The sequence below is a fragment of the Schistocerca piceifrons genome, chromosome 1 (assembly GCF_021461385.2).
Source record: "Schistocerca piceifrons isolate TAMUIC-IGC-003096 chromosome 1, iqSchPice1.1, whole genome shotgun sequence".
Lineage (NCBI taxonomy): Eukaryota > Metazoa > Arthropoda > Insecta > Orthoptera > Acrididae > Schistocerca > Schistocerca piceifrons.
The window spans coordinates 119544641-119571678 of NC_060138.1; the positions used below are offsets into that span (position 1 = coordinate 119544641).

At 45.5% G+C, this 27038-nt stretch overlaps 1 protein-coding gene across 1 annotated transcript in view; it reads left to right on the forward strand.

Annotated features, from left to right (window-relative positions):
- Positions 1–27038, forward strand: part of LOC124787057 (gastrin/cholecystokinin type B receptor-like) — a 198204-nt gene that overhangs the window by 78110 nt on the left and 93056 nt on the right. The window contains exon 3 of the mRNA XM_047254313.1: positions 2033–2127. Coding sequence (XP_047110269.1) covers positions 2033–2127 — 95 coding nt within the window. The remainder of the gene's footprint in view (positions 1–2032; positions 2128–27038) is intronic.

The window sequence follows — 27038 nt, forward strand, 5'->3', positions numbered from 1 at the left end:
ATATCGGTTGTATTTGGCAACTCTGTCGGATCCTTTCAGCCATTTCGTCGCCTCCCGACCAGTGTCTTCATCAAACAATGATGGATGCCTGATGTGCCGCTCACTTACTGCATTGGAATCCATTGCTGTCCTGAATATATGGATATTAGGAACTATGTACTGCGAGTATTCTGGTTTCTGCCCGTTTAGGCAAAGGTTTTTGCGTTGCCTAATTGGAGGCACGATAATGTAGATGTTTTCAGACATCCGGTGTCTCCATCAAACAATGCCACATCAATAGCGCAATCAAGCCCATATCCGAAAGCAAGGTCGTTAGTGAAGTACAGTACTTGGCACTCACTCCAATGTGCAACAAAAACAGAACTGTATGGAGAGAGCAGCAAATTATTCAGATATCGAATATTCCAGCATGCTACTACCTATACAAATATCTACACTACTGGCCATTAAAATTGCTACACCACGAAGATGACGTGCTACAGTCGCGAAATTTAACCGACCGGAAGAAGATGCTGTGATATGCAAATGATTAGCTTTTCAGAGCATTCACACAAGGTTGGCGCCGGTGGCGACACGCACAACGTGCTGACATGAGGAAAGTTTCCAACCGATTTCTCATACACAAACAGTAGTTGACCGGCGTTGCCTGGTGAAATGTTCTTGTCATGTCTCGTGTAACGAGGAGAAATGCGTACCATCCATCACGTTTCCGACTCTGATAAAGGTCGCATTGTAGCCTATCGCGATTGCGGTTTATCGTATCGCGACATTGCTGCTCGCGTTGGTCGAGATCCAGTGACTGTTAGCAGAATATGGAATCGGTGGGTTCAGGAGGGTAATACGGAATGCCGTGCTGGATCCCAGCGGCCTCGTATCACTAGCAGTCGAGATGACAGGCATCTTATCCGCATGGATGTAACGGATCGTGCAGCCACGTCTCGATCCCTGAATCAAAAGATGGGGACGTTGACAACAACCATCTGCACGAACAGTTCGACGACGTTTGCAGCAGCATGGACTATCAGCTCGGAGACCATGGCTGCGGTTACCCTTGACGCTGCATCACAGACAGGAGCGTACTCAATAGCGAATCTGGGTGCACAAATGGCAAAACGTCATTTTTTCGGATGAATCCATGTTCTGTTTACAGCATCATGATGGTCGCATGCGTGTTTGGCGATGTCGCGGTGAACACACATTGGAAGCGTGTATTCGTCATCGCCATACTGGCGTATCACCCGGCGTGATGGTATGGGGTGCCATTTGTTACACGTCTCGGTCACCTCTTGTTCGTGTTGACGGCACTTTAAACTGTGGACGTTACATTTCAGATGTGTTACGACCCGACCCTTCATTCCATCCCTGCGAAACTCTACATTTCAGCAGGATAATGCACGACCGCATGTTGCTTGTCCTGTACGGGCCTTTCTGGATACAGAATATGTTCGATTGCTGCCCTGGCCAGCACGTTCTCCAAATCTCTCACCAATTGAAAACGTCTGGTCAATGGTGGCCGAGCAATTGGCTCGTTACAATACTCTTGATGAACTGTGGTATCGTGTTGAAGCTGCATGGGCAGCAGTACCTGTACACTCCATCCAAGCTCTGTTTGACTCAATGCCCTGGCGTATCAAGGCCGTTATCACAGCCAGGGTGGTTGTTCTGGATACTGATTTCTCAGGATCTATGCACCTAAATTGCAGGAAAATGTAATCACATGTCAGTTCTAGTATACTATATTTGTCCAATGAATACCCGTTTATCATCTGCATTTCTTCTTGGTGTAGCAATTTTGATGGCCAGTAGTGTAATATTCCAAAATTAACAAACGTATTTCAAGAACATTCCAGAAATGACAGACTGTAAGTAACAAATAATTGCTGGTCGTCAGGTTTGAGCTGCAGCACGCCAAGCAGCAATACTAACAACAACACCGCTCTAGGGCGCCATAGCTATATTTTTTAAAAAAATTTAAAAATATTAAAAACAGTAAGGAGACTGAAAGTGGTGTGTGTGTTTGTATGTGTTGCAGTCTCTGGTGCACGGCCGTGCCTCTGGTGTGGGTCTGTGCACGGTGCACATGGCGGACAGCATGCAGGTGTACATGCGAGGCATCTTTCTCTTCACGTGAGTACCACTGGGCGTTCGACGCTCACTCATTCTCACATTACAGACCCGGACACTGGAGCGTGGTTGTGGTAGATGGAGCTGTTTCTGCTTCCATCACATTTTGTATTTGCTATCTGCATTTACCGCGCTTTTTACCTAACAAAGATATTACAGGCGCCGTAGTTATACTCTCGACATATTTTTTAATAATTTCAGTCTGTAAATGTAGTACTTAAATTTTACTTCCAAGATTTTTATCCATTTTTTCAGTATGAACTGAAATGTATTTTTGTAGGTTTTTAACTTTACACATCTGATTTTATTCTTTAGCTTCTTGTATAAAATGGATTCACATATTTCTCTATTTTTAAAAGACTGTTTTTTACCGTACCCTCCCTTAGTTTTTTCGGCTATATCTTCACTCTTTGTGTCATATGAGAAGTACGCAGAGAATTTTTTTTTCTTGTGCAAATCTGCCATTCTACCAATAGCTGTAGCTATATGAATATGTACACGGTTTACGTTACACTGACTCGCCTCATTCGTGCATGATATGCGATTTCTGCAGCCAGTCGTCTTCCTCGTTCTTTTTCTGCATCATCGCTTCGTGCCGCCAGCAGTTTAATTTGAGATAGCCCGAACATTTCCCACCGTGTAGAAACTGAGTACTGAAAAATAAATCACTAATTATTTTTTTATTATTCCCCTTTTCTGAATTTTCACCACCTAAGTAATGGAGTCATACTTCGCCTTACGTATTCACAGAAAGTGTTAAAATTTTCTGTTGTACAATGTCTGAAAGCATTTCTGAAATTTACAGACCACTCTCGAACAGACTCACACTATTTCAGATCTGAATCAAATGCTTGATCCCGCTATTTAAATTCTATAGGAAGCAGTGACATCAACACATTCTCAGTGCCATATCTTTTTTCGCTTTGTGATAGATGGAGCTGTAATAGTCACAAACCTATAAGTACGTGGTATCATGTAACATTCCGCCAGTGCGGACGGTATTTACTTCGTGATACATTACCCGCGTTAAAATGGACCGTTTACCAATTGCGGAAAAGGTGGATATCGTGTTGATTTATGGCTATTGTGATCAAAATGCCCAACAGGCGTGTGCTATGTATGCTGCTCGTTATCCTGGACGACATCATCCAAGTGTCCGGACCGTTCACCGGACAGTTTCGTAATATAAGGAAACAGAAAGTGTTCAGCCACATGTGAAACGTCAATCACGACCTGAAACAAATGATGATGCCCAAGTAGGTGTTTTAGCTGCTGTCGCGGCTAATCCACAAATCAGTAGCACACAAATTTGCGCGAGAATCGGGAATCTCAAAAACGTCGGTGTTGAGAATGCTGCATCAGCATCGACTGCACTAGTGCCATATTTCTATGCACCCAGGAATTGCATGGCGACGACTTTGAATGTCGTGTACAATTCTTCCACTGGGCACAAGTGAAATTACGGGACGATGACAGATTTTTTGCACGCGTTCTATTTAGCGACGAAGCGTCATTCACCAACAGTGTAGAAAAATAACTCCTATGAACTAAAGCAGTTTAGTTATAGTTTCAACTGATACTATAGATGAATGCAGTGCAGTCCCTGGCTCAGGAAAGTTATTGTGGTTTTTAGGTAAAATTTTATATTTCTGAAAGTACTGAAGACAGTGAACTCAGATTTTTACAGTACAATTATATTCTCGAAAAAAGTATGTATATGAAATATGAAAGAGCTGAAGTAAAATTTAATGCTACTACTTTAGGTTCATAGGCAGCGTGCGTTACGGATCGTATTTCTACGACGTACGGACACTGTAGGCAAGCACCTTGCCCCAATGGCCAGCGACATCTGAGCTGACGTGAGGAAAAAAAGTCTGCTCTCCTCACGGGTACAAGACACAGCTGAAGATCGCTTACTTCACAGCAATGTGGATGGACTCGGAACAATTTGTTACGCTACAGTGAGTACAGGACTTTCACGCTACTTCTGCCAAGCTTCAAACTATGATATTAGAAATATGACTATGCGGCGCTCGATGGAAAGCCTTTGTCTGCAATCAAGTGACCGAAATCGCGAACAGAACATTACCAGCCCTGTGTTTCCATCGTTCTAAGCAAGACAGACCCACCAACCTACTCTCGCGAGGCTTTTCTGTACAGTATCTATGTTCAGATTCCCTAGGATGACACCGAGCTTCATGTCTCCCAGATACTCCTTAGTTCAGCCTCAGAAGACAGTGCCATTCTCGAGGCTATCAAAGTTCCGAAAAGTACGCCACCATATGTTCGTTGTAACCACAACGGAATCGATCTTTAACCTCACAAAGTACAGATCTTCTTGAAAGATGCTACTTTGCACTGGATGGATTCTCCGTTTTGTGCCTAATTCTAGATATAGCAATGACATCAGCGGTGACTTACGAGGAATCTAAGTGTAGCATTCAAGCATCGTCACGTCCAAACAGAGAAGGATGGAACTTGGATCTTGCACCTCGCCAAACATTACTAAATGCTTTCCATGTGCGTATGCCATGTTAGCTCGTCAAAAACGCCTTGCCAATCGATAATGAAAACCCTTCTGAATTACAGGGGAATCAGTCTTTCACTTCACAAAGTGCACTCTTAGTGGAAAATACGACACATTACAGGATTTATTCAGTGCTATTTATCAAACTCAAGACGTAGCAGTGATTTAACGGCACCATGCTCTTCTTGTGTAACTGACAATGAGCGCTGTACTGTGAACCGACAGGCTATTACGCAGACGTATCCACTTTCAAGAACTGTCATTGAGTTGATGCACACAACTATATAGCTAATGTCAGTCGGCTGTGTAGTTTCTAAACTCGTCTTATGACCTCTCTGGAGATAGAAGCCGACCAGAGTGGCCTTGCGGTTGTAGGCGCTACAGTCTGGAACCGAGCGACCGCTCCGGTCGCAGGTTCGGATCCTGCCTCGGGCATGGATTTGTGTGATGTCCTTAGGTTAGTTAGGTTTAATTAGGCGACTGATGACCTCAGAAGTTAAATCGCATAGTGCTCAGAGCCATTTGAAGCATTTTGGAGACAGAATATCAACTTGCGTCTCGTAAACAACGATCGCGTACACTCAGCTCACTCCGTTCGTCCATGTGAGCCAGAAGATGGTAAATACCAACACCTAGGTTGATACTACATTCCTTGACTTGACCGGCCATTGAGACACCTAGAATGCAGCAAACAACAAACTTCACTAACATGTTTGTTTGCATGGCCATCTTACTATTGGTTTCTCCGTCTTAAGCTTACCGCAGATAATTAATGAGTATTTTACACCAGACGCGTTTCGCTTTTATTTACAAAGCATCTTCTGTGGTCAGTCTGCAAACTCGGATGAATATTTTTGTTTGTTTTTGGTTGTTTTAGATTAAAAACAGTATTTTGTTTATAAAGCTGGCATGCAACTTGTATGTATTGTATTGTATGTTAACCGGGGACCGAGAAATGACGGAGAGGCTCCGTCCCCGCCGCAGCCGCAGTGGTCCACAACCCCATGACGACTACTGCAGTCCACCCCTCTGCCGCCACACACCGAACCCAGGGTTATTGTGCGGTTCGGCCCCCGGTGGACCCCCCCAGGGAACGTCTCACACCAGACGAGTGTTACCCCCATGTTTGCGTGGTAGAGTAATGGTGGTGTACGCGTACGTGGAGAACTTGGCATGTAACTTACTTACGCTGTTTGTGGCTCTTGTTCACATAATCTGCAAACAACTGCATCTTCCCTCTTTGTTAGCGAAGGGTGACATCGAAAGGAAATTCGTTACACATACAGGGTGAACATTAATAAAATCGGCAAACTGCAAGATTGGGTTCTTGACTGATAATAGAAGAGAAAAGGTCCTATGAACTTGTGCCCAGAAATGGACGGTGTGCGTGCAACGAAAACAAATCGCCCCGAAACATCGAACAGAGCTGGACAGCCTCCTGCCTAGGCGCTACAGTCTGGAACCGCGCGACCGCTACTGTCGCAGGTTCGAATCCTGCCTCGGGCATGGATGTGTGTGATGTCCTTAGGTTAGTTAGGTTTAAGTAGTTCTAAGTTCTAGGGGACTGATGACCTCAGAAGTTGAGTCCCATAGTGCTCAGAGCCATTTGAAACATTTTTGGCATCCACGTCACAACAGATGTCAAAGTGGCCTCCATGGATTTGCATGTGATAGGGATAGTAGCCGTTGTCATGCAGGATACTCATTATCGTACTTTGGCTTACACCACATTGGGGGACCATTTGCCTGGAGCTTCTACTAGGGTTTGCCTCAATATCCTGTAGAATCCTGTCCTCCAAATCTGGTGTACCTACAGTCCTCCGCCTTCCTGCATTTTCGTCTGTCTGAAAGGACTCATAATCACACAAACGCCCAAAGAGATAGTTGGTGACTCAGAGGGCACTTGTTTTGGTACAGCCGTTCTGCCTCCATCTGCCTGTCCGCACTATTGTGCCGCTTACAGTACGCTGCGTCAATCACTCAGCTATCAATACAACAAGGAACACACGATACGTGGTCAGGGTAAGTGTCATTCGTCAGCGCCATCTACCGTAGTAACTATATATTTCCGGAAACATGTTCATAGGACGTTTTCTCCTCCATTTCCAGTCAGTTATCCGTCCCAGCAGTTTGTCGGTTTTATTAAAATTTACCCTACATGCACCCTTGGCAGCTTTTGCCTTTTAGCGCTCTACGCTGCATTGGCGTTATTTACACTTCACCTCACGTTTGCAGAGACATACATCAAAACAAGTTTCCCATCACCTCGGTTCCGAGAGTTCCGGAAACTGTACAGAAAATTGGAGTAGAGAACAACATAAACATCATTTCCCCCCTTTTTATTGCCCATGAAAACCACACATTGCATGTTGTACCGCCGTATAGCGACACCTTCAGAAGTGGTGGTCCAAATTGCTGTACACACCGGTACCTGGTACTCTCATACCCAGTAGCACGTCCTCTTGCATTGATGCATGCCTGTATTCGTCGTGGCATACTATTCACTAGTTGTGAGACCTGAGTTTCTCCTGGCGTATACAACTTTCAAATAACTTCCGGGAATTCAGCCAGGTAACACTTTCATATCGTGTATCCAAGCATCTTGCTTCTCTGTTGAGTCCACAAGTAGGACGGTGTGAACGTCATATCAGGAACTCAGCTGATTTTTTACGTCGTTTGGAGGGACTGAGGCTGAATGACTCTGATATTTTAGTGAGTTTCGATGTGGTCTCTCTCTTCACTCGTGTTCCTCTGTCTGATTCGTTGCGGTTAATTGAAGCCAGGTTTGGTGCTGACTTAACTAATCTCTTTAGGCATGTGTTGACATCCACTTACTTTTTATTTAATGACCAGTATTACGAGCAGACAGATGGAGTTGCGATGGGTAGTCCGTTGTCTCCTGTGATCGCAAATTTGTTTATGGAAGACTTCGAGGAACGTGCACTGGAGTCGGCGCCTTTAAAACCCGCCTGTTTCTTTAGATACGTTGACGATACCTTCGTTGTTTGGCCTCACGGTAGGGAGAATTTGAATGTCTTTCTAGAACATCTGAACTCGATCCACCCGAACATTCGTTTTACGATGGAGGTGGAAGAGGATGGTTGCCTTCCCTTTCTCGACGTGTTGGTTAGGAGGAAGGATGATGGATCATTGGGACATGCAGTCTACAGGAAACGTACTCACACCGACTTGTACTTACAAGCTAATAGTTGTCACCATTCTGCTCAGCGTGAAGGGGTACTTCGTACCTTGGTACACAGGGCACATGTCGTTTCTGACGCCGAGACTTTGCCAGCTGAGCTGTCCCATCTTGAAGTTACATTTCGTCAAAATGGTTATAGTGATAGACAGATTGAACGTGCGTTGCGCTATCGACCAACTGTACATCGGGTGATTAATGATAATTCTGAGTCAACACCTAAGTCTACTGCCTTTTTGCCTTACGTAGGAAACACGTCCAATAAGATCGGTCGTATTTTACGGAAATACGATGTGAAATGTGTGTTCCGACCTCCATCTAAAATTAGAGCACTTTTGAGTTCCGTTAAGGATGATCTTGGACTGCGTAAGGCGGGTGTATATCGTATTCCTTGTAGCTGCGGCATGGCACATATTGGTCAAAGTATCAGGACCGTGGAGGACAGATGTACTGAGCATAAACGGCACACACGATTACAGCAGCCAAATAGATCTGCTATTGCCGAACATTGCTTGGATACTGGTCACCCCATGTTATATAATAACACCGAGATATTGGCATGCACGTCCAGCTATTGGGACAGTGTTATTGGGGAGGCAGTTGAGATTAAATTAGCGAGCAACCTCGTTAACAGGGATGGAGGTTTCTGTTTAAACTCTGTTTGGAATCCGGCTCTCTCCCTTGTCAAAAAACAGAGGAACAGAGTCAATGCTGCCTCACCTGCGAATTCATAGTCTCACTATCGATAGCTCTGACTTTGGTCATCTTTGGTGGCACTAGTGTTCAGTGTGTGTGTGTTATCTTTCCTGTTTCTGTACGAGAACCGAGGTATTAAATTTGCATGTACGCCACCTGTCCGTTGCAGTTTGCCTTGAAAATGGCGGAGTGTTCTCCCGCCGAAATATAGGCGGTCGCTGAAAGTGTTACCTGGCTGAATTCCCGGAAGTTATTTGAAAGTATTCACTAGTTCATCAAGGCAATGTTGGCCCAGATTGTCACACTCCTCAAAGGCAATTCGGCGTGGTTCACTCAGAGTGGTTGGTGGGCCACGTCGTCCAAAAACAGCCCTTTTTAATCTATTCCAGGCATGTTCATGTCTGGTTAACATGCTGGCTACTATAGTCTAGCGATGTCGTTCTCCTGAAGGAAGTAATTCACAAGGCATGCACGATGGGGGCGCGAACTGTCGTCCATGAAGACGAATGCCTCGCCAATGTGCTGCCGATACTGTTGCACTATCGGTCGGAGGATGGCATTCACGTATCACACAGCCGTTACGGCGCCTTCCATTACCACCAGCGGCATACGTCGGCCCCACATAATGCCACCCCAAAACAGCAGGGAACCTCTACCTTGCTGCACCCGCTGGACAGTGTGTCTAAGGCGTTCAGCCTGACAGGGTTGCCTCCAAACACGACTCCGACGATTATCTGGTCGAAGGCATATGCGAGACTCATCGGCGAAGAGAACGTGATGCAATCCTGAGCTGTCCATTCGGCATGTTGTTGGGCCCATCTGTATCACGCAGCATGGTGTCGTGGCTGGAAAGATGGACCTCACCATGGACATTGGGAGTGAAGTTGCGCATCATGCAACCTCTTGCGCACAGTTTGAGCATTGGACATAAAAGGTGTCTGGGTTTGGTACCGCGTCATAATGTAAAAACTACTGCTGCTATAGAAAAGCCAACTTTTCGGCCACGATTGCAGCGGCCTTCTTCTGGGTCTTTTACATTATGGCGCGGTACCAAACCCAGAAAACTTTTATGTCGAAAGACCCAGAAGAAGGCCGCTGCAATCGTGGCTGAAACGTTGGCTTTACTATAGCAGCAGTAGTTTTTACATTATGACGCGGTACCAAACCCAGAAAACTTTTATGTCGACTGACTCTGGCCGCGGAAGCCTACGCCATTATATTAGTTTGAACATTACTCAACATGGTAGCGTTGCTATCAGGGTTCCTCCGAGCCATAATCTGCAGGTAGCGGTCATCCATGCAGTAGTAGCCCTTGGGTGGCCTGAGGAAGGCATATCTACAGTTCCTGTCTCTCTGTGTCTCCTTCATGTTCGAACATCATCATTTTGGTTCACTCCGAGACGCCTGGACACTTCCCTTGTTGAGAGCCCTTCCTGCCACAAAGTAACAATGCGAACACGATCTATCCGCGGTATTGACTGTCTAGGAATGGTTGAACTACAGACAAATTCCTGGTGGAATGACTGGAACTGATGGGCTGTCGGCCCCCCTCTGTCTGATAGGCGCTGCTCATGTATGGTTTTTTACATCTTTGCGCGGGTTCAGTGACATCTTTGAACAGTCAAAGCGACTGTGTCTGTGGTACAATATACATAGTCAACGTCTATCTTCAGTTCTTGGAACGGGAGTGATGCAAAACTTTTTTTTATATATGTAGAACTGCTGTTGTGCGTGTTCTCACTCCTCGCAGATTCTTTGTTATTATCGCACTCATCCAAAATTCGAACTACGTCTTGCAAATACACCCCACGTCCATTCGCACCTCTGCCGACCATGTAAGACATCTTCACTAATTTACACTAAATTTACATTAAATCTCTCTCTCTCTCTCTCTCTCTCTCTCTCTCTCTCTCTCTCTCTCACACACACACACACACACACACACACACACACACACACATACACTTTGTGACCAAAAGCATCCGGACACCTGACTAAAAATGACTTAAAAGTTCGTGGTTCGCTCCATCGGTAAGGGTAGAATTCAATATGGTGTGGCCCACCCATAGCGTTGATGCCAGCTTCCAATCTCGCAGGCACGTGTTCAATTAGGTACTGGAACGTTTCTTGGGGAATGGCAGCCCATTCTTCACGGAGTGCTGCACTGAGGAGAGGTATCGATGTCGGTCGGCGAGGCCTGGCACGAAGTCGGAGTTCCCAAACATCCCAAAAGTGTTCTATAGGATTTAGATCAGGACTCTGTGCAGCCCAGTCGGTTACGGGTATCTTATTGTCGTGTAATCACTCCGCCACACACACACATACACTTTGTGACCAAAAGCATCCGGACACCTGACTAAAAATGACTTAAAAGTTCGTGGTTCGCTCCATCGGTAAGGGTAGAATTCAATATGGTGTGGCCCACCCATAGCGTTGATGCCAGCTTCCAATCTCGCAGGCACGTGTTCAATTAGGTACTGGAACGTTTCTTGGGGAATGGCAGCCCATTCTTCACGGAGTGCTGCACTGAGGAGAGGTATCGATGTCGGTCGGCGAGGCCTGGCACGAAGTCGGAGTTCCCAAACATCCCAAAAGTGTTCTATAGGATTTAGATCAGGACTCTGTGCAGCCCAGTCGGTTACGGGTATCTTATTGTCGTGTAATCACTCCGCCACAGGCCGTGCATCATGAACAGGTGCTCGATCGTGTTGAAAGATGCAATCGCCATTCCAGAATTGCTCTTCAACAGTGGGGAGCAAGATGGTGCTTAAAACATCAATGTAGGCCTGTGCTATGATAGTGCACACAAAACAACAAGGAGTGCAAGCCTCCTCCATGACAATACGACCACACCATAACACCACCGCCTCCGAATTTTATTGTTGGCACTACACTCGCTGGCAGATTACGTTCACCAGGCATTCGCCATACCCACACCCTGCCATCGGATCGCCACATTACGTACCGTGATTCCTCACTCCACACAACATTTTTCCACTGTCCAGTCGTCCAATGTTTACGCTCCTTACACCAAGTTAAGCGTCGTTTGGCATTTACTGGAGTGATGTGTGGCTTATGAGCAGCCGCTTGACCATGAAATCCACGTTTTCTCACCTCCCGTCTAACTGTCATAGTACTTGCGGTGGATCCTGATGCAGTTTGGAATTCCTGTGTGATGGTCTAGATATATGTCTGCCTATTACACATTACGGCTCTCTTCAACTGTCGGCGGCCTCTGTCGGTCAACAGACGAGGTCAGTCTGTACGATTTTGTGCAGTACGTGTCCCTTCACCTTCCCGTTTCACTATCACAGTGGAAACAGTAGACCTAGGGATGTTTAGGAGTGTGTAAATCTCGCGTACAGACATATGACACAAGTGACACCCAATCACGTGACGACGTTCGAAGTCCGTGAGGACCGCGGAGCGCCCCATTCTGCTCGCTCACGATGTATAATGACTACTGAGGTCGCTAATATGGACAACAAGGCAGTAGGTGGCAGCACAATGCATGTAATACGAAAAATATATGGTTTTTTTTTTTGGGGGGGGGGTGGTTGGTCCGAATACTTTTGATCTCGTAGTGTACTTACATACAAACACACACGAACAATATATTTGTAAAAAATAAAATAAAATAGAAGCTTTCTCAGGTTGGCAACGCTCACAACCTGCACGAAAGACAAACAACAAACATAAACACTGCAATATTATGATGGGTGAGAACACAGACAATGATCAGCCAAAAAATAGTGAGTACTGGCAACCGCGTCGTTGGGCGTCGCCTGAGGCATGGCGGGCACATGACGCGCTAACAAAAGTATGTAAGCGGAGCAGAAATGGACGGTGGATCACACTAGCGAAGATATGGGCTGAAAATGGGAAAATTCATTGAGATAAGCGACTTTGAAGAAAGGCAGATTATTATCAGGCTGAGCCTGTGAACGAGTGTCTCGAAAACGGCGAAGCTGGTCGAAATTCACTTGTTATTGTCGTGACTGTTTACGGAGAGAGGTAGAAGTACAGTGAAAATACCGCTAGGCGCAAATGTTTGGACGTCCACGACTCTTCACAGAATATGTGGTTTGGAGGCTTGTCTGCTCTATAAAGTAGGACAGATTGTGATTTGCCGATGCAGCATAATCCTGGTGGACGCACAAGTGTTCTATCGTACATTGTGGAACATAGAGCTTTGTAGCAGACCACCCCTACGTGTTCATATGTTTACCCATCTACATCGTCACTTACAATTGCAGTGGGCACGGGACCATCAAGATTCGATTGTCGATCACTGTAAACGCGTCGGCTCAACGGGTGAATCACATTTTTGCTACTCTAGGTCGATGTTCGTCCCCATAGCCGCAGTCATCAAGATAAACGGCGGCTCGAAACATGCAGCGCGCCAACGACGCATGCTGTGGGAGGAGTATTATGCCATGGGAGACATCCTCCTGGACTTGCATGGGGCCTATGGTAGTTATCGAAGACACACTGACAGCTGCGAACCACCTGCCGCCCCCCTCCCACCCCCCCCCCCCCCCCCCCCCCGCCCGCCCAAGGGGTTAGGGTTTGCCGCTCGCTGTCGGGTTCGTGCTTGGCTACCACGGCGCCCTGGCTTTGCTGCATCTTTTCCCTTCTGTGTTACATGTCTACCCGCATACTATTCCTCTTTCCCATCCATGTGTAACACGTCTGTGGTATTTTTGGAAATGTGTTCAGCATTTTCAGTAGCTGACATAAGAATAGTCTCACCACTGTTTTTCGTTCCTTTTTTCCTTTCTTCGTTTACCTTCTCCTATCCTTCCTCGGCTTCAGCATTTGAGGATCCTCTTTTACTTCTTCCTCCCTGTGCGCTCCTAAAGGTCGATCCACGCATCTAGCGCGCAACAGGTCACTGGGTAACGCGTAATTCCCAGCCAAAGGTCGACAGGTACAGGTAGGGCTTGCATGCAGCCCTGGTAAAGGCGAGGCCAAGGGAGGGTGATTGCCCGAGCTACCATCTTCCAAAATTGCCGATTGGTCCCTCTGTCAGGTGTTTGGGAAATGTGACCTGAAGTGTGAACAATCACCTAAGGCAGGTGATCCTGCCTCTGAGGGAGAGGGGGGGGGCGGGGGGGGGGGGGGGCTTTGGAAGGAGCGTATCATCAGAGACACTGGCAATTATGGTAGATTTTCTCGGAATGAGCCAATCATCTTCGTAGTCCACGTCTAACAAGCTGAAACGGAATGAAGCTCCCGATTCAAAGACTCTGCTACACACTAAAGACGGCCAGTCCTTTGCAATGATGAATCTGTTTCTTATTCAGGAAGGTGTTGATGCAATTGTCGGTCCTGTGAAATCCTCCTTTCGTTTAAACAATGGCACTTTGCTTCTCGCGAACACTTCTCATTCTCAAGCAAAACAGCTTGCTGCTTCGCTTCGACACTGCTACCCTGTTCGTGCTGAGGCCCATAGAAGTCTGAATTCTCCCCATAGTGTTGTTTAGACTGCTCGATGGTTAGACCGAGGCAGAGCGTACCTCTCTGATCAGGATGTCATTGCCTCGCAATGGTCGATGGTCCACGACTGTCATGGGAATACGAAAATGATGAATTCAGGGCGGCCAACACCGTGCCGGACGTCAACGGACGCAAGCGACAAGCGACCGAGGTGTATTCTTCGCTCATCCTTGCAGCATCGTATAGCTGCGTCAGTTACCTAGAGTCAGGAAATGGGGTTCTTTGCGGTAACATTAAGCGTCTACGCAGACCGTGCGATGACGTCAGGAGCACCAAGAGCGGCATCAACTCGTCGTTTCATACGGGTCCTTGTGATGTCTGCAGCATCACGATGTATGACGTGAACATCACATCACAACAAGCCCTAACTCATCCGCCAACAGATTGTTAGTTAATTCTTTTTTGAACTGCAAATTCCTTAAACTTTAATGTAAACGGAGTGGAAGGACTTGACCCATACAGTGACCATTCCATTTCAACATATTTATCTGCATCACAGATAAATCATTAAGAGAATTACAATCATAAATCAGATAATAATTTCTTTAAGAAACGCCATTCAGACAAACTTTACAAACTGCTTGTTATATAAATCCACAAATGAAATAATCTCTTTGAAAACATTTAAAAACCCGCCACTCAGGCCAATTAAATCGTTTAAAATAAACTTTACATCAAATAACCATGAAATCAATTATTATTTTCACATAGATTGAAAACCGCCCCTCCCGGGCGAGATATTACCAAACAACTTTACAAGGTTATAGACAGTTTGATCAATAATAATCCAGTTATTTCTCCATCAATACGCCACTAAGGCTGAATTGCGCCGCAATTTTACAAAACGGTTTCAATTAAGACACATTCTTCTAGAAATCCCTCAAAATTCTTAAGACAAATATTTAAAACATTTAACCCGGGCAACCTTGCAGAGCCGGCACAAGTTTTAGAAAACTGCTGCTTGTACAGCAAATGAGGCCCAAGGTTGTGAGGCGGCGACTTGGCCACGAACGGTTCAGAATACCGAAATCGGATCAAACAGCACACGCGAGCTCAGCCGAAGTCCACTGCCCGTACGCCCGCTAGTAATTTAAAAGGTGAGGCTCTGCACTTCGGTGGCCCACTGCTTCCGATCTCTGAAACATAAATCAGAAGCGACAACGGCAACCAAACAACCCCTTCTTCACCTTAATACTCAAACTTATACAGAAAACTACTTCGATAAAATCGACAATACTAAAACTGATTTCATTGCTTTAAGCAGAACCACGTACACGAATGATGCAAACGGAACTGGCTCATTAAAACCCAAGCATCACATGGAGCACCTTATGTGGGCCTGTAAGGTACCACACGGCAATATTTAGACACGGAATATAGATCGTTCGGTGAGGCTGTGCACGCGTGTCAATGTTTTAGGCTCTTGCCAGCTGAAGTACACTACTGGCCATTACAATTGCTACACCAAGAAGAAATGCAGATGATAAACGGGTATTCATTGGACAAATATATTATACTAGAACTGACATTTGATTATATTTTCACGCAATTTGGGTGCATGGATCCTGAGATATCAGTACCCAGAACAACCACCTCTGGCCGTAATAACGGCCTTGATACGCCTGGGCATTGGTCAAACAGAGCTTGGATTGCGTGTACAGGTACAGCTGCCCATGCAGCTTCAACACGATACCATAGTTCATCAAGAGTAGTGACTGGCATATTGCGACGAGCCAGTTGCTCGACCACCATTGACCAGACGTTTTCAGTTGGTGAGAGACCTGGAGAATGTGCTGGCCAGGGCAGCAGTCGAACATTTTCTGTATCCAGAAAGGCCCGTACAGGACCTGCAACATGCGGTCGTGCATTATCCTGCTGAAATGTAGGTTTTCGCAGGGATTGAATGAAGGGTAGAGCCACGGGTCGTAACACATCTGAAATGTAACGCCCACTGTTCGAACAAGTGGTGACCGAGATGTATAACCAATGGCACCCCATACCATCACGCCGGGTGATACGCCAGTATGGCGATGACGAATACACGCTTCCAATGTGCGTTCACCGCGATGTCGCCAAACACGGATGCGACCATCATGATTCTGTAAACAGAACCCGGATTCATCCGAAAAAATGACGTTTTGCCATTCGTACACCCAGGTTCGTCGTTGAGTACACCATCGCAGGCGCTACTGTCTGTGATGCAGCGTCAACGGTAACCGCAGCCACGGTCTCCGAGCTGATAGTCCATGCTGCTCCAAACGTCGTCGAACTCTTCGTGCAGATGGTTGTTGTCTTGCAAACGTCCCCATCTGTTGACTCAGGGATCGAGACGTGGCTGCACGATCCGTTACAGCCATGCGGATAAGATGCCTGTCATCTCGACTGCTAGTGAAACGAGGCCGTTGGGATCCAGCACGGCGTTCCGTATTACCCTCCTGAACCCACCGATTCCATATTCTGCTAACAGTCATTGGATCTCGACCAACATGAGCTGCAATGTCGCGATACGATAAACCGCATTCGCGATAGGCTACAATGCGACCTTTATCAAAGTCGGAAACGTGATGATACGCATTTCTCCTCCTTACACGAGGCATCACAACAACGTTTCACCAGGCAACGCCGGTCAATTGCTGTTTGTGTATGAGAAACCGGTTGGAAACTTCCCTCATGTCAGCACGTTGTGTGTGTCGCCACCGGCGCCAACCTTGTGTGAATACTCTGAAAAGCTAATCATTTGCATATGACAGCGTCCTCTTCCTGTCGGTTAAATTTCTGCGTCTGTAGCACTTGATCTTCGTGGTGTACCAATTTTAATGGCCAGTAGTGTAAGAACAATACTATTAAGGAGCGAAAAACACACACACAATAAGAGACATGATATATCACATTACAGTCCTTGCAACGCTTTGCTGCCTCAAGAGCAGTCATCATTATATTTCACTAATCGTCGGTAGAACTTAAATTACTTAACTTAATGCCAGCTGCTGGATCGATGTGGCGAAGACACCAGACGTTGCTTAGTCCGATAGTAACAGCGTGTTCATTCACGGAAGCGAGCACAGGCATAGCTTCACGAGGTTTCCAAGAAGCCACAGCGCCGGCCCGCTGTTACTGACCCCAGTACGGCCAAGCGCTAACTGCCGCCCGTACTAAGGCACACCGTGCTCGCTGTCGTCTCGCCAACGTCTCGCTAAAACGCGCACTTCCGCGTGCTGTGCCCAACCTTGTTGTCCCTTTCTACTCCGTACTGCCCCTATATCCTGAGCCGGCCCAGGCTCCAAAGACAAACTTCTGCCAGACGGATTCGATAGTGCCTAACCAGTGATAGCCCTGGCACCACTCTCGCCACGGCTCACAGATAACTACGAATGTTTCTTGAACGGGAATAACTATTGGCTTGGTGCATAAACGATTTACAGGAGTGTGCCAACGCTGGGGTGACTTTTCCATTCCGCGATTGTAGAAATCACCTTGTTTGGAGGCAAAGAACACGTCGAGCCATGTTCTGACCGCATTTTCATCCGGACAGGAAGTTCCTTGAAGGTTGTTCGATAGAGAGCGCGAAAAGGTGAAAATGTGAGGGCGCAATATTATGCGAATAAGATGGGTGCGGGAGAGCTTCGTAGCCCAACTCCTGTACAGTGTTTTTTATCGGTCCAGCAGAATGCGAGTGGGCATTATCCTGGAGTAGCATCACGTCACACAGTCTTTCTGGGCGTTGTTCTTGGATTGCGTGTGTAAGACGTCTGCGTTGTTGACAATAAATGTCAGCAGTGACGGTTATACGTCTCTGCTGTTCGACCAGATGCATAACGTTATCTTCTGTGGATGCTCGCAGGTTTTTGTATGGGGAGTTGCTGCTTTGTTTGGGCTCAGCAAGTTCGTTTCTTTTTCTTACGTTAGTATAAAAATGCAATTCTCGTCGCCAGTAACGATACAGGATAGGAATGCTTGGTGGTGTTACTAGTCATTGATGACGAGCAGGGAGGGATACACATATTGTGACCCGCAGAGTTTTGTGATTTTAGTATAGAGCATACGGTACCCATGCACACGATCTCGGAACCTTCCCCATTGCAAGCAAATGTCGCACAGTCGTAGAATGATCATAGTTCGCCAATTATGCCAGTTCTCGAGTACACTGTGGATTACTATGGATTAATGCGCTTAAACGATGTTCGTCAAACCCGGAAGGTCTTCCTGAACGTGAGGAGGCACTTATGTCAAAAGGATCCTCTTTAAAACGAGAAAACTTTATTCCTGCCGTGCTCTGTCCAGTGGGGATATCCCCACACACGGCGAAAATGTTTCTGGCTGCTTTGCTGCTGTCGCCCCTCTATTGAACTCAAACATAGGAATGTGCTGGAAATATTGTACTTTCTCCACTTTGCACTCCATTTTCTAGCGTCCACAACTGGACTCACTATCCCCAAAAGAAAAAATGATGAAATGTAAAGTCAAATAGCAACAGTGAACTACAAGCAATGAATAAACTCATAACAATTGGAATACCAACATGGAAAATGTTGTGACTTGGCAAGACAGCCAAGCCACTAGGAGGTGAACCCGAAAGGCACGCGTTTAAGCTCACGCAGGCTGGCGTGAGGTCTGGAACAGTTAAAGGATTTGAGTCTAGCAAATAAAGTACGTAGCTGTTGGAATACTTAACTTTAATCCATAATTGGTGAACATCGGTCTGACGGTACATGCATCACAAGATAAATAGCAATTGATAATGGCGCCTTGCTAGGTCGTAGCAAATGACGTAGCTGAAGGCTATGCTAACTATGGTCTCGGCAAATGAGAGCGTAATTTGTCAGTGAACCATCGCTAGCAAAGTCGGCTGTACAACTGGGGCGAGTGCTAGGAAGTCTCTCTAGACCTGCCGTGTGGCGGCGCTCGGTCTGCAATCACTGACAGTGGCTACACGCGGGTGCGACGTTTACTACCGGACCGCGGCCGATTTAAAGGCTACCACCTAGCAAGTGTGGTGTCTGGCGGTGACACCACAGAAAACAGAAACGCTACGAATCTATGCACTAACCTAATATATTTGAACGGCTACACGTGGTACACGTGTTTATTCAGTGAGTTTCAGGGTGGGAACCTCATTTTTAAATGCCCTGGGTAAACTCATTCCACCCACATATTACGTCCAATATTTGAGAGGTACACAAAGATGAACATTTATTTCTTAGATATCCAAATTATAGGCTCGTCAAAGTGAAGACCAATATTCAGAACCAGACCATCCTTTCAACATTACTTGAATGCCTTATGTCTTTGGCAACACTGTACAGTGGAGAGAAGCCACAACTCTTTGAACGACTCATTTCGTGGCGAAAGGGTCTCCCTCCAGTGAGATATTTGTGCACATCTTCTTATGTGCTGTTACTAACACAACACCATCGCCTGCTGTGATTGCAGTGGATAATGCGCTATCATTACTGCACCATAAGTCTGTGAAAGCCATAAATCGTCAGATATACATGTAATTTAATACTACTGTGCTCATGAGCAATGCCTTCCTTCTTCCCCGCTCCTCGACGAGCCATTACCGGGTGACTTCCAGTTGAAAGTAACTTTCAAGCTGATTATTCATCAACGGCTTCTAAGAGAGTTGTCTCTTTATAGTGTATGAAAATGAAGTAGACACATTTCTTTAATTGAGACGTACATCTTTACCGCGAGTAAAGCGACAGACGACGGATGAAACGCTGACTGTTATCTTGAGCAAAATTAAGGAATTAAATTTTCACTACAAGGGCAGCAAACTTGTGAGGCAAGAGAGTTACACTAGTCAGAAGCTTATTTGAATAACTAATTTTATAGCTCCCTCGGATATTCTCCGTCGACGCACTGAACAACGCTTCTATATTCCTCGTAAAATGTGTTTGAGCGAAATAAGATATGCACATTTCATTTAAGCTGCACATTGTTTTGCTGGAGCAAACTCTTCCAAACTGAATTACAACCCCAAATATAATTGTAAATTGACAGAAATATGTTAATCTCATGTTCTCTATTTCGCGAATAAATTCTCTCCTAGCAGTTACTAGCATCTGGCTTTAATTCCACCTCGTAAGTTTTCTTAACTTAGCATTCAACAAAATTTAATAGTGCATTCTGTCTGTATGTACAGGTGGTACCGAAACTAAAATTCGCACTGGACGTACTTCACTACACCGAATGAAAAACGTCTCTGAGTGATAAAGGTTTTCCATTAGACCGAAACTCACTAATTTGTCATTAAATAAATCAAATGCAACTGTAGCTGTATTGATCATCACAAATATTCTCCTAATAATGTCGCAGTTCGTCAATAGAAAACCAGACACAAGACACAAGTCAGCAATTAAAATGAAAAATATTTCCCTTTTAGAAGCATCAAGCAATGCAGGGAAAAAGGTGTAGAACAGATCTGAAGATGGTCATTACTGACTGAAACCGGTCATCGTCAAAGGAATTGATATTGTGATCAAAGACTGGAATAAAAAACATTTGTCAATATTGGATCATTGTTCATATTTGCGAATAAGTCGCAGCTGGTGAATGTTGGGAGAGCTTTATAACCTATATAACTCAAAGACACGTTTGTTGCAAAAAAACGCATTCGACGAAAGGCGCCAAGGAAATCGCTCTGGTCAGAAATTTCAGATTCCGTACTACATTATTAAGAGTTGAGTTACTACACGTCCCTGGGATTAGCTTTAGGGTCTTTCTCTTTTTTAACTCGATACATGGTGCACCAGTGGCCTAGGGGTGCCGGCACGGTAGCTCAGAGTGTTCAGTTGGAGTGTTAGCTGCCCTCCTTACTAATAAAAAAAAACTGAGTGAATGGATCAACAATGAACTTCAATGGGTGTCATGGGACGACCACCCCGAACAAATGCAACGAACAATAACGATCAAGCGTTTTTGATTAGTAATCAAAACTTCTTCGGTCCAGGGTTCGAAACCCGCTACCGCTTGAATTTTGATTAATAATCAGCATTTGGCGGCTGAAGACTTCCGGTACAAGCAGTCACTCTCATTATGTTAACAGCCTTGCCAAAGAGGGCGGAGTAGCGGACAGATGTTCAGGGCACTCACTAGTCCTTGGGGTGAGAAACTGCCTCTAAAGGCGGAAGAGTCGGAAATGATCAACGACATGAAGATATAGAAGGCAATGGAAACCATTGCATTAAAGACACATAAAGTGTATCCACAGGACATGTGGCCTGTAATTGAAAAAGTGCCTTGATAATCTCTCCATTGGCAAAAGTTTTCGGAATAACCCCCCCCCCTTTCTGATCTCGGGAGGGGACTACCAAGGGGGAGTTGAGAAAAAGATTGAATAATCAACGAAAGGATAACGTTCAACGACTTGGGGCGTGGAAGGATATCAATGGTAATCAATGATACGATTCGCTGATGACATTGCTTTTCTGAGTGAAAGTGAAAAAGAACTACATGGAATGGAATGGAATGGAATGGAATGATGAGTACAGAATACGGATAGAGAGAGTAATTCTAAGAAAAAGGAAAGTGATGAGAAGTGGCAGAAATGAGAACAACTAGAAACTTAGCATCAGAGTCGATGGTCACGAAGTAGAAGAAATTGAGAAATTCTGCTGCCTGGGCAGAAAAGTAACCAATGGCGGACGGAGCAAGGAGGATATCAAAAGCAGACTAGCCCTGGAATAAAGGGCATTTCTGGTCAAGAGACGCCTACTAGTATCAAACATAAGCCTTAATTTCAGGAAGAAATTTCTGAGAATGTACGTTTGGGGCACAACATTCTATGGTGGTGAAACATGGACTTTGGGGAAACCAGAACAGAAGAGAATCGAAGCATTTGTGATGTGGTGCTACAGGCGAATATTGAAAAGTAGGTGGACTGATAAGGTAAGGAATGAGGAGGTTCTGCGCAGAATTGGAGAGGAAAGGAGTATGTGGAAAACACTGACAAGGAGAAGGGACAGGATGAAAGGACATCTGTTAAGACATGAGGGACTGACTTCCAAGGTACTAGAGGGAGCCGTAGAGGGCAAAAAGTGTAGAGGAAAACACAGACTAGAGATGAAGAGGTTGGTGCGAGAGAGGAATTCGTGGCTGGTCGCATAAAACCAGTCAGAAGAATTCAAATGGTTCAAATGGCTCTGGGCACTATGCGACTTAACTTCCGAGGTCATCAGGCGCCTAGAACTTAAAACTAATTAAACCTAACTAACCTAAGGACATCACACACATCCATGTCTGAGGCAGGATTCGATCCTGCGACCGTAGCAGTCGCTCGGTTCCAGACTGTAGTGCCTAGAACCGCACGGCCACTCCGGCCGGCATTCAGAAGACTGATGAAGCCAAAAAATAAAATATAAATAACACTGAAACAAAAAGCAAAGCGACGCATCGGGAAGGAACTGTTCGAATGGGACGGAAATCAGTAGATGGGATGTACATGTACAGACAAACAAACTGTTACGGTGTTAGAAAACTGGATGATTTACTAAAGGGCGAAGGACGATCAGTGAGACTATTTCCCTGCGTGGCCAATAGAGTGATAGAAGAGGCACAATGATGAGTCGTTTGTGACAGAAGAAATCAACTTGCCATAAGCGGAATGTAGCCACTGTGAGTGGAACTGAAGCTACCAGTGCACATGTTCCATCCAGCGGCCTATGTGGAGACTCCTCCCAGAAATATGGGCTAATTTAACTTGCAGTGCCTTTGCTGCCAGAATAACATGGGTACTAATCTCAAAAGTAAAGATTGCTGCCATCTGCTATACCACATAAAGGAAGGGACGGCCGATTTTTTGTGAAACGGCCACGGTATGAATACCTGCTCGAAGGGCCTTTTATTACACCTATATACAAGGTTATTCAGAAAGAAGGGACAGATTTCAAACATTTATTGCTTCAAAATTGAGAAAGATAGACATACTATTCCAGTCTTCCTTGAAAGAGGACAGTTCAAATTTTTATGCATTCAGTGTGAGCACCATGTCTTCTGTTGAATCTTGTACCATCGGAATCAAGGGAGAGGATGTTGTTTAGTGCCGATATCCTCTTTCTACAACTGCACACGTGGGTTAACAGGATTCCTTATTTATATGAATAGGAAACTACATATCTTTAACAGACTCCACGTGTTGTTTGAAACGCCTGATAAACCCACTGGGCAGAACAGGTGATTAGGACTGAGGAAAGGGCAAATAAGGTGGCGGTCAGTTTCAATCAAAATTGTAATTTAATAACACATTTAAACCAAATCGGCATATAGCCGAACCTTTACAACTGCGAGTTTCAAAATCCAATTCTTTCACGGCTGAAGGCCTCCAAACAAGAAGTCTTAAAAATCGGCAAGATAAATTTCAAGTGACTGAAGACATGCACTTAAAATTGCAAATAAAATGATCAAACATACACAAGGTGCAATACAAACGGCTCAAGGCCACGATCAAATTTCAAAATTTTAGAATTTATTACCATAATCTTTTAAGGAAGAAGGCCTCAATGTTTTCGCTTAAGGGGAAATTTTGAGAATAAGCTTTAAGCGGCTGAAGGCTCACAGTTGATTTTCCAAACATTCAAAAAATACCTTAACCTTTAAGTTTTAAGTGGCCGAAAGCTCACTAAACGAAAAAGCAATGCAAGGTCAATAACTAAATTTAAGAATAAGGCTTTAAGTGGCTGAAGGACCACAATTGATTTTCCAAAAATTCAAAATACCTTAAACTTTTAAGTTTTAAGTGCCTGACAGTGCACTAAATGAAGGGACAGCACAACCACAGTAACTTTCTACAAAATATCCACTTACCAGTATTCAAACTTACTTATTGTCGTATTTGCCGCCGCACAGCAGCCGTCAACTCGGCGCGGCATGCTACAACACGCTGGCGCCGCACACGATGTCAACAACTGGCGCCAGTGAACGCGTCGTCGCGGGGTTAGCGGCAGCGTACACACCACTATCGATACGGATTACCCTGGCGGCGCTGCCCTTGCCACCAGAGTGAGCAACCGTATAAGGGCGCCATCTACCAACACTCTGATTGGCCGGACCTGCGGATTTAAGCGAGCTCCCTGAGCCCGTTTAACCAGTTCAATCTTCGCCGATGACTGTGTTACTACCCGGATGTTGAATTCACGACGACCGAACCGTACTGTGGCCTCCCTGGCTGGAAACTTGTGACGCGTCGGTATCGACTGGTTGGCAGTGGTTTGGGCCTGTATTCTCTACTAGTGATTCTGATTTCTCCTTGGCGTTATAGCCAGCGAAGTGTTGTGTAGTCGATCTTAAGTTTTGTTTTGAGTGACAGAAGGTCAAATAAATTTGGCTATCACGGAATATTTGTTGTGTTATAGTGCGGACATAACACTTATACAGGCTGAAGGCCCTTGATTTACGTAAAAGACAATTTTTTTTTTCATTTAAAGCATTGGCTACAAGAGATTAACAACAGACCATTAAACACCCATGAAAACGACAGTATAGACGCCTCCAGGGGGGAGGGGGGGGGGGGGGAATGCCCTCGAAACGTCACGTCGCTTAGGTGAGACAGGTGGTGGGGCCAACTACACTTGATCCGTCGGTAACCCAACCAAGAGACAGTCACGGACCGACCAACCAAACGACTTGCTAGCCACCAATTGGTACATGAAAACTGAAAGACCAAACTGTTACAGATGTGATTATCGACAATGAAATATGTATTAAGCTGTCAAAACTACACACCATGTTGGACAGCGACAACAGGCGAGGAAAGGACGCTACCTGAAATTACGTTAGTGGCCAGGGCAGGTGACCGGAACACTAACGGCCACGAGGCAGAAAATTCCGCTGATGCACTTGAATTGCAGGGAACCAATATAGTTAATTCCACAGCACAGCGGCTCGATTTCACCACTACAAACACTCGGTGTTGCTCACAGGAAAAGCTCCCCAACATCGAACCACCGAAACGAACCACACAACTCGAACGGACGTGACTTGGGTACTTCAGACACTGCTCAACTTTGACGTCCTGCGTCGGAGAGCCACGAAGCTCGTAGCGACCGGACAGCTCCTCACACGCTCCGACAGTGTGCAGGGACCGCCAGCAGACCCAGCAGACTGCACTGCACGGAGATATCCTCCCTGGTCCGCACCAACCGACCGACTGTCCTCAGAATGCCGACAACATCTAAAATAGTCGTCAGTGGCAATAACGCCAACTACACATACAACCTGACAAACACTGCACGAAGACCTGAACGGTACCCAACAGTATCAAAGCACGCACCAAGACAAATCGGGAGTCGTTGCGCGCGCGCACACACACACACACACACACACACACACACACACACACACACACAACACACACACAGCCGACTCATGAACGATCGGCGAGCCAAAACGCGTCGTCCGGTAGGACGACCGACCGACGATCCACCAAGACCGTGGCCCGGCTCAAGTGATGCGTGGCGGCAACGGTCGGGCGAGCCACGTCGACGCAGACCTCACTGCTCCAACCCGACTACACTAGTGCAGCATTGCAACTCCCCGACTGGCAGGTCCGCACTGCACTCCAGACGCGTTCCAACTGACTGGTTGCCCGAATTTGCGATCCGAACTGGCTTACGACAGACAACGACTGGGAAGTAATAGCAGTCGAGCAAAGATACTACGAGAGGGGATATGTTAATAGGCGGTGCTACTGCCGCTAACGCTCAGGCAAAGCAGCAACTCAGTGATACTAGTAATTTAAATTAACATAGTGAGGTGGAAGTACCTTAAAAACAGGGTGTAAAATACATGATGGCGGGAACATGAGCCTCACACAGCTCATTGTTGTACAAGCTCTTCAGTACTAGTGCACATTAGCCTAAGTACTAGAGAAGTACTATAAACACTACTCTATCGCTATACACTCTTGTGATGTGAACTAACAGACACCAACTGGAATGCGAGTTAGTGACTGAGTGACTGAGCGGCTGACAATGGGAGGCCGCCAATTGTGAAATTCAGATTCGATTCATACTGCGCATAATAAAAGCTCACGGCCAGAGGTGTAATGTGGCAAAGCACCAAGATGCACTTCTCAGCCGTGGTCGAGAAAATCGACAGTTAAAAGAAAGAGTTGCGGTGAAATACTCTCAACGATTAATAATTTTCCATAGCGTCGTGGCGCAGCGGTAAGCGCTCGGGTTTGTAATCCGAAGGTCGCCGAATCGAATCTCGCACCATGCAACTTTTTTTTTGTATTTGTTTTTTGTAATTCAGATGTGTATATTGCAACAATTATGCATATAATAAGTTGTTGAAAGTCGTTTGTCGTGGAAAAACTCGCGACTTCGAACATCATTATGTTTTCCGCAAACAAAGTTGTATTTCACAAATGTTATTAATTGTCTTCATAATGTTAACCACGTATAGTTAACGGAAGACGTAGAAACGATATTCCGAATCGAATACGTATAACGTAAGTCAAACGTTCGAATTAGAAATGAGACCTCACGAACACAAATTCGCTGTGGCAGGTATGAAATATAAACTCCGTTACTCGCTCGTTACACTTGAAGGACAGATGTCGAATGGGCCGAAACGAGCCGCCGCATAACAGCGTAGTTGCCTGCTAACTTCGAAAGAAGGTAGATGCGGTCCCTAGCGCAACTTATAACATCGTCGAAAATCAGTGCGGACGCGAGAGTTTTGGTGCACCCCATTAAAAAAACGGAAAAATGGAGGCGGTACAATTGGAGAGCGAGCCGTCTTCACCAACATGCATAAGCAATTCATTAATAGTTTGTTTATATATATATATATATATATATATATATATATATATATATATATATATATATTTGAATTACAAAAAACTAACAATAAAAAAATTGCATGACGCGAGATTCGATCCGGCGACCTTTGGATTACGAACCGGAGCGCTTACCGCTGCGCCACGACGCTGTAGAAAACTATTAATCGTAGAGAGTATTTCAGCGCAACGGTTTCTTTTAACTGTCG